The following is a 17,484-nucleotide window of genomic DNA, read 5'->3' as shown; positions in this document are numbered from 1 at the left end:
GGAGACAGTTTTGTATTTTTTTTCTTCTACAAACAGAACTCGCGCCGGACTTATTTAATTTAACCAAAATGCAAAGTTACTGAACCAAACTCCGAATCCACTCCACGTGAAAAATTTTGTAAGATAAAGCCCTGAATCCACTCCATTTTCTGAAAATCGGGAAAACTCCGGCTCCAATCCACTCCATTCTAGTGTATGGTGCTTAACCTACTACCGTACATCATGCATTACTGGCAGATCACCTCTTATAACACTTTTGGTCCCTACATAACAAGCATCCTGGCTTGTAATGTGTTCTTTTTCTTCATTCAAATGCATAATTACATACTACATGACAGATGACACAACCACTATGGTTGCTGAAATATTGATTCAGTGCAAAGTAAAAGCAATAACTGAAACATGTAGGCTGTAAGCTTAATGATGAAATAAACTCTATCATCATATTTTGTCAATTTAGTGTAGGCCTAGTAGCCTACATTGTAACCCATTTCATGCATGTTTATCTCTCAAACATTAAACAGTTTTAACACATACCGTACCGGTTCTGCAGTAAACATACAACAAACAAAACTAATGATGTTAATTTGGAAAAACTAACTATGATTTTAATATCAACTTTGACCTGACTAAATTTTAGTGTTGCCACAAACGCAGTGGTTCAAAACTTTCCCCGGATTTGGAAATGTTGCCAAGAGTTCATTAAACTTTTGAGGGCCACATAATAAACAAACAAGCATAGTCAATAAATGGTAAAAACAATTCATTGTAAGTTACAGGTGATGGTAATTATGGCCGAATCAGGATGGTAGAAAAAGACCATAAGCGGTCATCTAGTCAGCCACCTCCCTATAACAATAAATCTAACTAGGCTACTCATTCATGCACACATGTGTGCAGAGGCAGGCACACTACTTCAGTAAATAAAAAAGGTTAAGCCAATGACACTAAAAAAAAAACAACAACAATAACAATTGCTGTTGGTTTGAATCTTCATCCTCACCTTGAGAAAACAGAGGATAAGGATTCAAACCACCAACCAAGTTTAAGCCAACGACCAATCTGTGATTGTGTGCTAGAATACAGCGTTCGCCAAAGTTTTACTAAAATATAACAGGGAAAAAATCAAAAAAATGTATAGGCCACCATCACATGTCACAATTATTATGGTAAACAGAGATAAATGGGATGATGTGGTATTGTTGTAGATGACAAAAATTAAGAAGAACGATAATATTGAGAAAAGCAGTCCTTTGCATCAAGCACTTTACGGTGTGCATGTATATCCATGCAACAGTTGGTCTTTGACATTTTGTTTAAAGCGATGGAACGGTAAACCTTTTATGTCGTGTGAAATGCCACTCCACACTTGTACACACAAAAAATGGGTTGTTTTTTGCCATAGTTGGAAACAAAATTAAAAAAAATCATGAAAATTTAGGATCCGAGTTCTGTTTTTTTTTTAAATAACAAGATCTGATCCGGATCCGGCGAAAAACAGTCAGATTCGGAGCCGGTCCGGATTCGGTTCCTGCACAGTGATTTGTAGCCCATCAACTAGAAAATTTCAACAGATTGCTCGGCTACGTCTTGGTTCGTTTATCTTACGTCACAATAAGCAAACATCCCTTTTACTGGCTGCGATGCAATGCAGTCCAAGGTTTCATGAAAACAACGAATTTTCAAAGGGTGAAAGAGGAAATCATAGTTAAAGAAAGCCAATTTATTAATTGAGCTAGAATAAAACTTCTTTCTTTTACACAAACAATTGGGGAGGCTGCAGCCCAAGCAGTCCTTATGTATAATTCGCCACTGGGGAGAAACATACCTGATTGCAACAGGAAGAACAAAATCAGAAATGCTGTTGTCAGGACAAGAACACTGCATATAAAAATGTTGTTTAAACGGTAAAAAATCGGATCTGGCAATCGGCAAAACATATAGCAGGAATAAGAGGCCAAAGTAGACTACTGAGCAACTCGGAGAGATTCGAAGAGAATTTGCTTTATTTGACTATAAAGCGAAAAAAGAAAAAAAGAACCCTAACCTTTCGTTTTTTTATGTGCTTATTTCAAGAAGAGACCCATTTTCAAATGATTTTTGTTTTGTTTTTCAGAATGTGATGGCCAAAGTTGGGGACCAAGCTGTTCGATAGGGTGTTCCTGCAACCATAACGCGACTTGTGACAGATTTAATGGGTGGTGCCACTGTCCTCCCGGGTATTATGGGGCGACCTGCCAATCTGGTAAGTTTATGTGAGACTTGATGGTGAACAAGTTTAATCATATTGCTTCAGTTTGCTTATTAATCACGTTATGTTGGTGAGGTAATGTTGAGTTCAAACAGTTCAATTTGTTTTTATTTTCTAACTATCACCACGAAAAACAATATATGCCAAACGGTTATAGGCAAATTGTTCGTAAGCAATTGTTCGTAAAGCATTTCTTCGTATACATCAAATTTTAACTGCATGCACGAAAAAATGCTTTAGGAAGAATTGGTTTACGAAGAATTAATTTTACGAACAATTCTTTTACGAACAATTGCTTACGAACAATTGCTTTACGAACAATTGCTTAGCCTACGAACAATTGCTTACGAACAATTGCTTACGAACAATTGCTTACGAACAATTGCTTTACGAACAATTTGTCGGACACCTTGCCAAACATAGCAAAGGTCTAGAAAAGGGTAGAAGCAACAAAATAAAACGTTTAAACGTACATGATACCAAAGCAGGACAGATAGTTTAAAATGTGGCACATTAGTTATTAGTATGGAGTTCTAAAAATCAGGGAAGAAAAGAATAAGTAAAATTTTTCAAAAATGTATATGTGCAAAAAAATAAAAACAAGACAAAATTGTAGGCTATGTTTTATCGTTTTTAAGCCTAATCCGGATTTTTGACGGAAAAGTAAGTTCTTCTTCACTCAAGCTTACCACCCGCTTGTTGCACATACGGTATGTTTTTATTGACGTTTTAGTGTAGTTATTATTTGACTTAACTAGAAGTGAACTCAGTCATGTTCGGAAACTTAAATAATTTATTGATAAAGCTTTCGCCGACGCAAACCTAGACTAACAACAATTAAATGTCGGCCACATGCATTAACAAAACCGGGTATTTTTCCATTCAATATAACATTTTGTGTGAAAAACATTGCCCTACCTGCCAAGCTGATAATCTGCAGTATCACCATCAAGCACCTAATGAAATATACTTTACTGGGAATAGCACCTAAATGATGGAGCGCCACAGTGCTCCACACTTAGATATGTTGACGGCACCGTGCGCACACCTATTTGGCAGATGCCTAACTGTCTGCGCCTAAAAGACGTGCTCCGCACATTTATTATTCTCAACCTTTGTATCAACGGTACGCACTTTTTCGTTTCGCAAAATTTTCATCCGCACACACCAAAAATAGTTAGTTTGCAGCTATTTATTTTTTCTATTTGTGAAATAACAATGGAAGGGTTCATCCAATCAAATTCTTACACAATTGATTTTTTAATCGGCAGTTTAAATCGCAATAGATTGATCTGAATTCAAGTCTGATTTACTTCACTCGCTACTGCTCTTACGCACCTGAAGACAAGTGAAAGAAATTTTGTTTTGTTTACAGCAACAATGAAATTATTATAAGACAGTACATTGAGAGAATTACCTTTTTATTAAACTAATCAATAAACTTAATCTATCAAGAGCTTCCACTCTGAATTCAGTGTGCTTTCCATTACTAAAATCATTATTCACAAACAATATTCACAAACTATCCTTGACTGACGCTAGAGAAACTGCAGTACAACAACGAATCAGTTTATTAATTGGACTGAGTAGCATTTGAAAGGAATAAAAGATTTAACCTTCAATAGACTCCCAATCAAACTAAAAAAGCAAAAATATTTTACACTTAGGTTTTACCAGTGGTGCTATAGCATACAGTTTAGAATGCGTAAACTGGACGTCAATAACAAAAAAATCACCATATTCTAAAATCACATCATGATAAGCATGACCAACAAAAGGCTACTTGACCACATAAAAATAGAAGACATACTGACTAACGAAGATACAACCAATTGCAGCAACAACAAAATAAAAAGTCCTAAACTATAAACCATAAATCGCAATGAAAAAGCAAAACTAGCGCAAAAACCCGCAACCTGCGATTGCTGAAATATTCCTTCGATTCCGAATCAAAAATCAATTCTGCGGAACTGGTAACCTTGCAACAAAGTTCATCCACATGAAAAGACTGAATTGGCATGAGGGAATCAAAGACACAAGGTTATTGTTAATTACAAAACGGCTTGTTTGAGTTACTGCATATAACGAAAAGTAAAAATCATGGGCAAGTTTTATCCGTCTCATCTGCACCATGTTTGTCATCACAGGTTTGTAATTCAAAATTAAATCCGCACCATCCACACAAGTGCGTGCTTTCCCACAAGTTGAAAACACTGCGTTAGCTCATCATGATTTATCGACAGATAATAATGATGGCTTGTGGCAGTAAATCACAATCTTTTTACCACATCTCTCTAAAATAAATGCTTGAAGACCGCCTCCAGGCTTAAATTACAAATGTCTATTGGATATTTCATAGATTTATTTATATTTCGTTAAGCTTGATTTTTTTTCGGAAACTGAAAATCTATCCTTGTATTATGTAAAAGCAAAGGTGTTTATTTGCAGTATATTGATGATTTTAAAAGCGGTGAATGGTTGGATTTCAGACACGCAGTCATTCTTTTCCATGTGGTTGCCAAAAGATGGTTCAGTTGTCATATAGGATCTTTTGAAATCTAATATTTGAATTTCTAAAACCCATCAAGACAGAAATTTTTGATCGCATTTTACCCATAACTGAACAGTCTTAACTACGATGTAAATTATAAATATTGTTTTATCCAGTTTGCCCCAGCGGTTTTTACGGAGCAGCCTGTCAGCGTCAGTGTGATTGTCTAAACTCTGTGCTCTGTGAACCAGTCACCGGTAGATGTCAGTGTTCACCTGGCTGGCATGGACCCAGATGTGAACTTGGTATGTTTGTACAAAGTGTTTCAAAACAATTTTTATTTGTTTTGCCGACATGAAGTTATTTCAAAGAAATGGAAAAGTTATTTTGTTAAATAAATTTTCAATTCAATAATTTTAAAGTATTTTCTTGCTGAAAACTAAATATCCAATTGTTTTAAAATTTTATTGTAATTTATTGAATTGTAGGTCTATACATTTATGTAACAGATCTGTTTTTGTTGATAACGCCAACTTTAATTTAAGCAAACTTTTGTGTGTCACTGTTCAAATGACGTTGTTCATGGAATTCTAACTCTTTATAAAGCGAGCCAAAGTTATTCAAAAACTTTTATTTATATGAAATATTTATTGTTGATTTTTGCATGTTAGCTTGCCCAGTCGGTAGACACGGAGCCAGCTGCTTACTTACCTGCGATTGCGGTGATTTCTCAAACAAGTGCGATAGGATAACCGGGAATTGCTTCTGCCCAGCAGGCCGAGGAGGTGACAGATGCCAGCAAGGTGAATATTAATTACATGACTATGACGCGTTGTTATTTTTCAGATCGTTGACTTTTGATGACATGTTTCTTGTCGTAGTTTGTAGCACGGGAAGGTACGGACCTGGATGCGAGTTAGACTGCAGATGTGAAAACGGGGGGACATGTAATCCTGTAAGTGGAACTTGCTCGTGTCGAGACGGCTGGCTTGGTCCTACTTGCCAAAAAGGTAAAGCTTTGTTAAGATATCTATCAAAATATTCAGAATTGTTCTTTTTCCACATTTGTATACGAATCCTCATATATGAAGACAAGCTAACGGTATTAATTGAGATCTTGGCTCAATTTTTAATCAAGGTATTGTAAATTTGTCTTTAGCAACATTGTTTTCTGGCTTACGCCGTCATGTTTCTCATCGAGTGACGTTGTCGTCTGGCCTTCGTCACTCCGCTAGAAGAGGACGTCACAGGCTGGTAACATCAAGCGGTTATAGCAGACTCAGTTCATCTACATCAAGACATCATCTCAGATGAATGAGTTTCTTACTTCATTTTTCGTTCATTTATCGGACTTCAGCGGCAAAAGGACATAACTTTTCTTTCAAAAGTTAAACAAACACCATGAATACACCAACCTCTGTTGCTTTGTGCATGTCAGGTGCACCACAAACCTTTGCCGTGCCACAGAGTAGACCTTTGATGTTCATCAACTGATGATATTCTCATCTTTGAAGCAGTTTCTAGCTCATAGTTCACCATTTTAATATTTGAATGGCAAATTTATCGTGAAAAATCTTGTTTTATATTTTCATTTTGCTTTTTTTGGCCTCGACTTCAGCTTATTATGCGCATTAGTTTCTTTTGTTTTCAATAGAAAATGTGTCTTTTTATTGCTTATCAGCTCGTTGCTGCTGAAACAGTTCGCGAGTGCTGTTTTTCTGTTGACAACTTCGCTAAGTCATTGTAAGAAAACTGACTGTTGATTGGATACGTCATTCACTCCGCAAGATTACGAATGTCTTGAGTCTTGAAGTTGCAATCTTGCCTTTCGCATGCTTCATTCAACGTCATTCTCACATGAAACCAGCATTGGTTGCATAGAATTCTACCAACTTATTTTAAAAAAGAGCCTTGACTTTTTGCTAACTATTCCCTTCTGTAATGTTGGATAGCCATCTAACTGCTATCTTGAAAATATCAGATTAAAGCAATTTGAGCTTAGGTTTATTTGCAATATAGAGACACGCGGCAGCTACGCATAACCTGACGGATTTTTCATTTTCTTGCCTTTGCACCATTCTCGTTCTCATCAAATTTTGTAAATAAAAACGAAGTTGACAAAACTTTCATTGAACATCAAACGTCATCAAAATAATCGTTTGGCATCAATCACGTGTTCACGTGACATTTCATCTTTGATGGTAATTGAAAAGGATTTCCTTTTTTTATATATTTGTTTTATGAACTATTGTCACACAGCCTTTGTCAGCATATGAGGTTAACAGGAGCTTGTGCAAATGTTGAATGTTTGAAATTGCTTGTATTAAACCGCATGGTTTCGCGTTATTATTTACATATGTTTTTGCTCATAATGAATAAGCGTTCTTTAAAACTTATTTTTAACTGTTTTGCTAATTTGACAAGATTTAAAAGTCATTGTCAAAAATCCAGGTAATAATTTCAATTGTCTGACTTTACAGAGTATGTGCAGTGCCGGCAAAAAGTTTAGAAAGTTTTGGAAAAAACTTAAAAATCAGATTAATATTTTTTTTTCATATTTTTATTATTAAAACTTTGACAAACTTTATCATATATCGAACACCATTAATACACACCAAATTGTATCATATGTAGGACTAATACTTAGTGTGATAAACTTTGTTTTTGAGAACATTTTGAATAAGGCGGGGCATAGAATTTGGGGGGTTTTGCACACATTTTCGTCAATATCCATGCACCAAACTTCTGTAACAATTCGTTTTCATTGCTTGGATTTGATCTAGAGACTTTCTGTTTTATCACAGTCCATAAATTCTCGATTGGATGCAGGTCAGAAGAATTTCCTGGCCATTTCAGCACATTTACATCTTTGGTCTGAAACCACTTCATAGCCGCCTTAGCTTTATGACATGGTGCAGAGTCTTGTTGGAAAGTCGTATATCCTTGAATGTTCATAAAAGTCAGAAGATGAGCATCTAGGACACTGATGTAGCGTATGGCGTTGATCATTTAACCTTTATGTAAGAAATAGAGGCCCCTTCGGCCCTGACTGAAAAAGCACCCCCAAGTCATGGCAGACGGAGGGTGCTTGACAATTGCTTGGATGTATCGAGGGTTCACCGGTGAAGAGCCAAGAGGTCTGCGGACGTACGGTTTATAGGAGGCAAACTGCAAAAAGGTTGACTCATCCAAAAATCCGTGTCTCTAGGAATTAAAACGAATTGTTACAAAGGTTTGGTGCATGGATATTGACGAAAATGTGTGCAAAAACCTTCCAAATTCTATGCCCGCCTTATTCAAAATGTTCTCAAAAACAAAGTTTATCACACTAAATATTAATACATATGATACAGTTTGGTGTGTATTAAAGGTGTTCGATATATGATAAAGTTTGTCGAAGTTTTAATAATAAAAATATGAAAAGAAGCACATTAATCGGATTTTTAAGTTTTTTCCAAAACTTTCTAAACTTTTTGCTGGCACTGTAAGTAGCCGGGCGTTGACTAGTGATATGTGAGACAGGCTGCAATAAATTCTCAGAACGGGCTGCACGGAAACTGTTGGCTTCATCTCAGTTCACTTCACAAACAGGTAGAAGTAACAAATGTAAACGTTATAACGCACTTGATTTGATACCAAAGCAGGGTTATCAATCTGAAATTTGGCACGTCGCAACCCCTTAAAAGAACTTTTAAATTCATAAAACAAAGAGAGAAAAAAGTGCAGGCTGAGTGAAATTTTCAAAATTTATTGAGTTAAAAAAGTAGACAAAAACAAACAAAACATAAACAGTTTCATGTTGATCGGCTTTGATACGTTAGAAAAAAACGCTGATGGTCGTGAGGTGAACGTTTAGCTCAGAGCTACTCAAACTTTTTAATACCGCGTACAGGCAGAGGTCTTACTGGTATTTGGGGTAGGCCTACTGGTCAGTGGTCACACATTTCAAATGTCCAAGTTCGGTTTTACAAGTCTACAATTAGTAAATTCGAAAACAGTCTTTCACATTTCGCAAACGATGTGCAGTTCGAGTTTTTGCAAGCTTTAGCTCTGCATATGATGCACGGAAAGTTTTTACAATAGGCCAATAGCGTAGCCAGGAGTTTTGAAAAGGAGGAGTTTTGACAACCCAGCGGCGGGGGTCTGGGGAGCCTCCCCCAGAAATTTTTAAAAAATTACTTTGAATTTGGTGCATTCGGAGAGCATTTTCAACAAGAATGTGAGTGAATATTCCTGTAAAATGGTGCTCTCCGGTGGCATAGCAAAAGGATAAGATCATGTTTTCTTTGGCATTTTTTTTTCGGAAATAAAGCTAAGTCTCTATGTTTTCTTGTTGCTAATTCCTGGCTGGGATGTTTGGTAATGGCAAAACTCGCTCTTTTAATGCAGTTTTGTTTAAAATTAGGCAATTTTTTTTAGACTGAAAGCATCATTCTCAAGCATAAAGAGACTGAAAGCATCATTCTCAATATCGTGACGTCACACGCGTACCAAAAGGGGGGGCCCCCAACCCCCCCTTGGCTACGCCACTGCAGTAGGCTACCTATGGCTATTTGTATGAAATGTATGTACATTGTACAAAAATGTACAGTACATCTATTTTAGCGCAGGTTTTAATTCGTTTTGCTTCTTTGAAAAATTCATTTGGCTTAGGCCTACATTGAATTTAATTGTTTCTTTAGATCTGATGGTTTCATTGAGTCATTGCTGAGCACAACTCCACAAACGACACATTGCGGTTCCGGCACACTAACATCATCTGTTGCTACAAAGTCGGATTTTAAACACGATGTAGCCTAAATGAAACAACTTGTTTTACTCCAGCACTTTGATACTTCCGATAGCGTATCACTTTTGCCCAATCGGAATCAATTGGATTTGAAAGTGATTGTCTTTAATTTATGTAGGTCAGTGTTTTTAAACCTTTTCTGAGCCACAGAACACTTAATGCTTTAAAATAATCTTGGAGAACACCAAAAATTTTTTTTATGAAAGTGCAATAAAACAACACAACAACTCATTCACTTTCAGTTTTTCTCAGTGCGATATCTGAGCCTGTTTGGATGAGCACAAAGTTGATATTTGTTCAGGAATTGCAGAAAGACAACCGCAAACCTCTTGTGATGTTGATTGTCGATCCGTGTTTCATGAACATTTGTCAAACTAATAAACTTCTTGCGAAACGTTTAACAATCTTTCATGGAAAAATAGTGTTCCGCGCCACACCTGTTGAAAATCACTGATGTAGGCCACATGTTCATATAACGACCACGTTTGCCATTTGAAAAATTATGGCTTTAATACCACAAGTAACTAGCCTACGGAAATTAAGTCGAGAAAGAAAAACAATCTGAGCATGGTAAGAAGCATATTCTGTTACACAAAATAATACTCAATTAATTATATCGCGTACCTGTAGTCAACTGCTTGCGCACCGGTACGTGTACTCAGGGCCTCCGAGAGAAATCATGACTGGTCGGGAAACAATACTAAAAGTGGGCCCTAAAAAAACATTTTTCAGCAAAAATACAAGTGACGAATTTGTATCATGCCTTGCATCATGTGTCTTAAGCCGAACTTGGCTACTTTCCTCATCGTGAAATTGAATTCCTGTAAAGTTTCGATTTTAAACAGCGTATATATTTATATGAAAAAACTTCTTTTAATCTGAAAATCAACAAAAATCACTCGACTACACTTGCAGCAAAATTGCCATTGTTGATCAATATTTTCTCTTGAAAGAATTGCAGTGAAGTTATATGATGTTCACATCATCACATGCACACCTCATAGCCTACATGGTGCCTTTGGCCATGGTCGTTAGGAGGATAATTTAGGTCCCGTACCAAAACGATTCTCTGGCCCCAAATAAAGACACTTCTAAGAAAAATGCACCATATTCAAAGAATGCAGTAGTTTGTGCAAACTCTCTGGTGTTTGGGCAGTGTGGGCGTATTTGGTGATGAATTCTTGTCTGGATGTTGTGTGGAATCCTGGAAGAATCGCTTTTGGGTCGGTGATAACGTCTCCTCCTTTAACAAGTCTGCGTCACTGCATCTGCGTTGGCTTCAGTCATGTTGTGAATCGAAATTGTTATAAGTGGTAATTTTAGTATAACTTGCAGTAGATAGAGGAAGAATTGCAAACACACAGACACAGTGCGGGCAATGAAAATAAGTTAGTTCAAAAAGTATTCAATCCATTTTGAACCTATAATAAAGATTTTAAAAGGTCTAATTTGATGCACAACATGCATAAACTGTTCACTCGGTTTTGAGTCGTGGTGGAGCGTAAACAAATCTTACAAATTTCTGTGTGCTAAAACCACGTTTTCAACTTGCAACCGTTGGAGGTAGCCTACTGGTTTACGTAACAGATTTTCAGAGCAACAAAAATATTTGGAAAAGTGTTTCGAAATTTGCAATCAATGATTTCCTTGAGCAGATATCATGAGCCTGAGGTGATGCGTTCCGGTTTGCAGCTCAAGTTTCTTTCAAAAGTAGCCTACAAACTCATCCAAAATGTCATTGTTGTACAACTTGTTTAAATTTGTTCCACATGCTTGCAACTACACTTCCGACATACAATGATATTTCCATAGGACTTCAAACTTATCGATATTTTTGAGTTTGTTGATACATTTTTGAATAAACTACCAACAGCTAGCGAGTCCTTTGCAACATAGCGTACAGTAGAATAAATTTCGTTTGTAAGATTGAGCTGGTGAAGCGGAGTTGTTGGAGCGTTCCGTCACCAAAAAAATAAAATCTTCTTTTTTTTAAATTCATAGTTCCCATAACAACTTAAGCTTGCGAGTAGCCTACTCTTTCCAACTTGCTGTAACTTCGATTACATCTTCCTTTAACTTCATTAAATCCATCAGCTTATTGTCCATTCGTCGTCGTCGTGTGGGCCTCCTCTGGGGCCGAAAAACATTGCACAGTTCTTTATCGCTGCATAAATAGGTTAGTAGAGTGAATCTCGCTTAGGACTGTGATCTACATAATGCAGAGAAGCACAGGTTTGAAACTGCTTAGGTAGGCTGCTTGGAAATGGGATAACTTTGTTTAAAATTTCCTATCTGGCTTGGCTGCAATTGAAAATGACATAAGCTTATAGTCGATCAATTAGACTACTCAAAACTGATATAATATTTGGACAACACTGCACACCATGAACTCCAACTCTAGTGCAATGCTTGGCAAACGCAGTTATTCATGTCAAGGGACAGTTGGTCAAGCAAACATAATACACGCTTAGCCAAAGCAGCACTAGTTTTCAAGTTAGAACAAGATAAAACGTTCAGAGATCAGCAGGCTTAACAACAACAGATTTCACGCGTTGAAGCAGTTTAACATAGCCGGAGTCAATGAGAATGGTTTGTTCTTGATAAGAAACATCTAAAGTAGCATCTACAATAATCGAAAAATACTTGTAACTATAGGCTACGCATTTCATTCAAAATTTTGTTTGTTTTTAATTTAATAAATTTTTATGTTAGTAGTAAAAATGGGCCCCTCTCAAAGTGACAAATCGAAATACTACTCGTTTTTCCTTTACAATGCTATGCTAGGGGGGAAAGTAGCCCGACTTCCCCCCCTCTCGGAGCCACTGCGTGTACTCAGTGTTGGGCGCGATAACTCGTTTTTCAGTTAAGCGATAACGATAATCGATAAACGAAAAATGCCTAAAGCGATAACGATAAACGATAAATCAAAAAAAGTTAAGCGATAACGATAAACGATAAATTATCGCCGATAATGTCCTATAACGATAATTTTTTTTTTTGATTAGCGCTGCCCCATCCCATGCAGCACGAACTGTTTCCATCAACATGACGAAAAATCGAACATAATATACTGTAGTGTAAAGGGACAAAACTTTTTGTAAGTTATGCATAAATAGAATCGCAACAGCGGCAGTAGGCATCGAATCTTCAACCTCTTGATCCAGAATCAAACCACTGAGGTAACCGCCGTGCTTATAATTATACCTTCAGACATGGGCGCCAATTCCTATAGGACAGCGGGACATGTCCCAACCATATCTTTTTGTATGTCCCCACCATCTTTTTACATTATTTTTGTAACGTATAAGGGAAATTATTAACCGAATGTCACAATTTTACCAGTCAGACATTTAAAATCTATTGAAAGGAGGGGACAACATTTTTGTTTTGTGCAAGCAAACCTCAACCGTAGTAGCCTACAAATGTTTTATTAGGCGGAGAAACCCAGGTGCAACTCGCAAATTGTATTTGTTTTGGTAACGCCAAAGCCAGACAGTGCAGAGTGTTAGAATTACTTAGAAAGAGTCGTAGGCTACAAGCATGTAGTGCAGTAGGCTTAGCTTGTGTCACTTTTGTGTGAGAAAAATAGACTTTTTTGAGTTATTATTAGGCTACATTGAAGGGACTGCTGAAATGTTTTTGCCGGTTTGGCAAAAAATTGTATATAGACCAAATCAGCAGATGGAAGTCTGGCAGGCAGCTTTTATGCTTTGTTTCAATTAAAACAACTCTTACCCTGCCAATTTTTTTAAAAGACTTGTCACGTCCCAAAAAGATCCCAAATCGTAGTCAGTATGGACATGGTAAACCTCTTCAACTTCAAACACCAGAGATGAAAATCGGTCAGAGTATTTTGCAATCATTGACAGCGCGCAGCAAAATCTTACTGACTATTTCAAGTCGGCCGATCTTGAGCACTACAAAATTCTAGAAGAATCACTTTTTAGTGGAAAGCCACAATCACATGTGGTAGACGATTATCCTGAGTTCTCTCACACAGAGTCCCTTGCACAGATTTTCGAATGATATTCAAAAAGATACCATCCGCTGTTCGGCAAACGTTTCCGCAAGTGGAACTTTTTGGGTGACTTTTGCTCATTTCACCAACCAGCTCGTGTTCAGCTGAATGGTCATTTTCAACTTTGCGACGTGTCTAAACTTGATTACGATCCACCATGATACAGAAACGAACATATCATGCAATGGTCTGGCATGTGCAAAACAAAGCTTTGAATTCGATCAACCTCCATGACCTCTCCAAGGAGTGCAAGGACTTCGTTTTTAATTCGCCGAAGACTCGTTGCCGAGTTGCAGTGTTTGGACAACTGCTGTCCAATGCTGACACTGACAATTAAAATATATATAGTCTATACATCGCATTAGACTTGTATCTACTGTATTTGTTTGTTTATCAGAACAGACCTCCAATCTTTTTAGCTCGCTTTGCTCGTCGCCCCTTCCAACCTTTCCTAGTAAATGTCCTTCCAACCTTTCCTAGTAAATGTCCTTCCAACCTTTCCTAGTAAATCTTAGAGAGCGATCGGCGCCCATGCCTTCAGATACCAGTTGGATGCTTTTATCAATTGAGTTACACTGCCGCTTACGTGCAGTAGGCAAAATAATTAAATCAAATGAAAATATCATAAAAAATGCCAAACTTTGTATTTTGCTTTCTGCTTAAAGGTCTGTTTACAGCAAAGTCAGCAATAATTGAAAAAATTCCAAAAAACGCAAAATGCTTGAAAATTTATCAGTAATCTTAAGCGTTATTGGTAGTAAAAATGTGCATACTGTGAAATCCATCAAGCTTATCAAATTAGTCGTGTTTGTTTAAGAACAAAAACATAATTATCGTAATTTACTAGTAATTTCAGATAATTTTTTTTTTGTTTTCTTTGTGAACACCATCATTAAAGCAACGGCAGAACGCTGAGTCGTTGAGATAAGAATTACAATAACTTATAGGCACTATATTTGTGTGAATAAAAATATTTGATTGAGGTAGGCTATGTCGCATGGGTAGGCTATGTAGGCTTAATGAGAAAGGTTATACTGTATTTAGCATAATTTTACCACGCAACTCGATGCGCCTATTGTCATGCAAAAACTACTACAAGATGCAACAAATGTGATGTCGGTCTGCATGTCAAATGCTTCAAGCAATATCATATTCCGCAATGACTTGTTTCAGTAATGTTGTGTTACTTTGCTAATTTTCATCTTCATATTTTTTGAACTTTCATTTCAATAAAATGCTCGATGACAATAATGACATGACAAGACATGAACAAGACATTTCCCATTTATCACTTTGAGCGATAAGTAAAATGTAATAACGCTTAAGCATTACGCACAAGAAACTTGTAAAATTTGATAACGGATTTGCCTAGCGTCTTATTATATAGGACGGCTTTTTTCTCAAAAAGTACAAACACAATTAGGAAAAAAATAATTGTGATATGTTTTTTAGGTCATAATTATGCAATATTTAAATTTTCCGAAAATTATTTTAAGTACTTTCACTTTCGGCACAAATGGGTTAAATTTTTAAGTTAAATGGTACTTACGCATTTGTTTATTATTTTTGGATTAAAGTTATATCGCCAAGCTAGAAAAAAATCGATCTTACAGTCTATAACCGATCTTGTGTTTTTATGGTGTGTGAATTTTGTTTGTTAAGCTGAGTTTGTGACGTAACCGCACGTCTCAAGGCAGGTTCTTGCCGATAATTATCGCCGATAAATTATTTATCGCCGATAATGCTCATCACTACAGTTTGAGTAACACTGCTTTAGATTAGAATTCAGTGCTTTTCAACCTTTTTGAGAACCATCCGCACATTTTTTTTGCAAAAATTTCATCCGCACAAACCAACCGAGAATTATTACACAAAAAGAAAATGAAGAGACTCAACACTTTTTTATTCAAGTGTCTAACAAGTAGGCTACCGGTTATTCAATGACTCGGTTGCTGCTGAATATTTATGGCAATTTCAGACCAGTTAGGTACAACTTCTTGCTCCAACGCTCCCTCATTAGGCCATCAAGTGTCTTATCAAAAAGACAACTCCTTTTCCTCGTTTTGATGTCAACTAGTGCACTATTTTCGGCCCTTTTCGGCCAAATCAGTTGTGGGGTTTTGTACAAGAACTTTTAGTGCTTCTATGGCCAGGTCTTTATAAGAACTATCCAGAACTCCTATCCAAAATGCAGCGTGTTTTCCGCGATTGAAAAATGCTTGCTGGAAAAATTTGGTTTTGAAAGTATGACCCAAAGGTCCCGGAGGCTCCTGTTCACAGAAGGGGTTAAAAACCCACAGCTTTGTTTTTAATGCTTGTGTCTGATGGCTATGAAAATAAGATTCAAAACTATCAAGGAGAGTGGGCACATGAGAGCTCGTCACGTTCATGATCCGCTGCTCCAACTTGTGTTCTTTTTTTTTCTTTCTTTTCATTTACATGTAGACATGAAGGTCTGTAGCGTCTTCAAACTTTTAAGACTGTTATTGTAGATTTCTTCTTTCAAAATTTGAATTTTTTGCTTAAATGAAGTGATTTTTGAGTTCGCTTCGAATATTCAATTCCCTTTCCTTGTAGAGTGGCGTTGAACTCATAAGCATACCGAATATGTCAACAAGATAAGCTAACCTGGCAAGCCAGAATAAGTCTTGAATCAAATGAGCTTGATGATCATCTCGCTCATTAAACCACACAACAAGTTCCCCTTGTAATTTCCAAACCTTCTCCATTACTTTTCCGCGAGAGAGCCACCTCACTTCGGAGTGATAAACAAGACGCTCACCATCTCCCATTTCTTTGACAAGTTCATGAAACGAACGATTTGACTTTGAGCTTTTCAGTATTTTAGTTACAATTTTAATGACGTCACAAACCACGTCAGCGAGTGGGCAGTTGATTTCTTCATTGACATGTTTTTTGGCAATCAATGCTTCGCGGGGCAAAATGCAGTGAATACTTATAACCTCCGGTGAGATTTTCTTTATGAGGGCAATAACCCCGTTACGAACTCCGACCATAGCCCTGGCACCGTCAGTGGACACAGTCTTACATTTCGACCACATCAATCCATGTTCTGAAAAGTTATTGTCCACTTTCGTAAATAGGCTATGCTCAATGCAGTGGTGTCTATGCCAATGGGAAGACAAAAAAGATAGTAAATTAGTGATTTGAATAGTGATTTCATGTTCAGATAGTTATTTGAATTATTCCACGTCGGAAAAAGTAAAAATATGCACAATTTTCATCCGCACTCATCCGCACCACGTTTGTCATCCGCACTGCAATTTTTTTCATCCGCACAAGTGCGTACCATCCCACAGGTTGAAAAGCACTGGATTAGATCATCATGGAGCAGAGCAAGGTAGGCAAGGAAAATCTCACAAAGAAATCTTACCATGGGCAAAGCCGTTTCATAACATCATCAGCCTGGTTGCATTTTTATTCATGGTTTAAAACGTTGTTTAAGGTTTACTATTTGATAAAAGCAGTAGCGTATCTAGGGGGGAGGATAATGGGCGATGCCCCCCCCCCCCTTAATGATCAGGTAAAAAAAATACAAATTTTACAAAAAAAAAAAAAATTGTAGCGCAAAACATAATTGCTTGGATGATTCATTCATCCTAGGGGGGGGGGGGGGTGGTATACTTTTTGCAATCTAATTTGTTAATAATATTCTGAGTTTCCACCTAGACAACAACATCGACCTAACATTCCAGCTGAAACTGCGGAGATCTATTTCAAACGAACTGTTTTTCTCCTTTTCATGACAATTGCATGGCACAAATTCACGAGAGATTTAATGAGCACTGCTCGCTAGTTTTTAAAGTCAGCACATTTCTGCCTTCATTGATTAATGAAGATGAGGACTGCCCAATCGACGAGATTTTCGACTTCTACCATGAAATGCTGGATGTTGAACCAAGTAATTGCTTTGC

The 17,484-nt window shown here is 37.0% G+C and overlaps 2 protein-coding genes across 3 annotated transcripts in view; one reads left to right on the top strand and one right to left on the bottom strand.

The window, feature by feature from the left end:
- The window catches only part of LOC145786144 (uncharacterized), a 49,281-nt gene extending 40,988 nt beyond the window's left edge, over nt 1-8,293 (top strand). For both annotated transcript variants that reach the window (XM_082597798.1, XM_082597803.1), the window contains 5 exons: nt 2,117-2,245; nt 4,919-5,047; nt 5,414-5,545; nt 5,624-5,752; nt 5,902-8,293. In XM_082597798.1, coding sequence (XP_082453924.1) covers nt 2,117-2,245; nt 4,919-5,047; nt 5,414-5,545; nt 5,624-5,752; nt 5,902-6,056 — 674 coding nt within the window. In that variant the 3' untranslated portion in view covers nt 6,057-8,293. The remainder of the gene's footprint in view (nt 1-2,116; nt 2,246-4,918; nt 5,048-5,413; nt 5,546-5,623; nt 5,753-5,901) is intronic.
- Nucleotides 8,294-16,071: 7,778 nt separating this feature from the next.
- Nucleotides 16,072-16,611, bottom strand: LOC145788424 (protein FAM200A-like). Its single transcript, XM_082600192.1, has one exon. It carries the CDS (start codon nt 16,609-16,611, stop codon nt 16,072-16,074), a length of 540 nt encoding a protein of 179 aa, XP_082456318.1.
- Nucleotides 16,612-17,484: the final 873 nt, after the last annotated feature.

This window comes from Aplidium turbinatum, chromosome 2 (assembly GCF_918807975.1).
Source record: "Aplidium turbinatum chromosome 2, kaAplTurb1.1, whole genome shotgun sequence".
Classification (NCBI taxonomy): Eukaryota; Metazoa; Chordata; class Ascidiacea; order Aplousobranchia; family Polyclinidae; genus Aplidium; species Aplidium turbinatum.
Note: the sequence above shows the minus strand (reverse complement) of the source record. Positions and strands in the feature narration are given on the sequence as shown.

What these genes read in the sequence shown, in the direction of transcription:
- LOC145788424 (XM_082600192.1), bottom strand. Translation starts at nt 16,611, where the DNA reads ATGTGGTCGAAATGTAAGACTGTGTCCACTGACGGTGCCAGGGCTATG.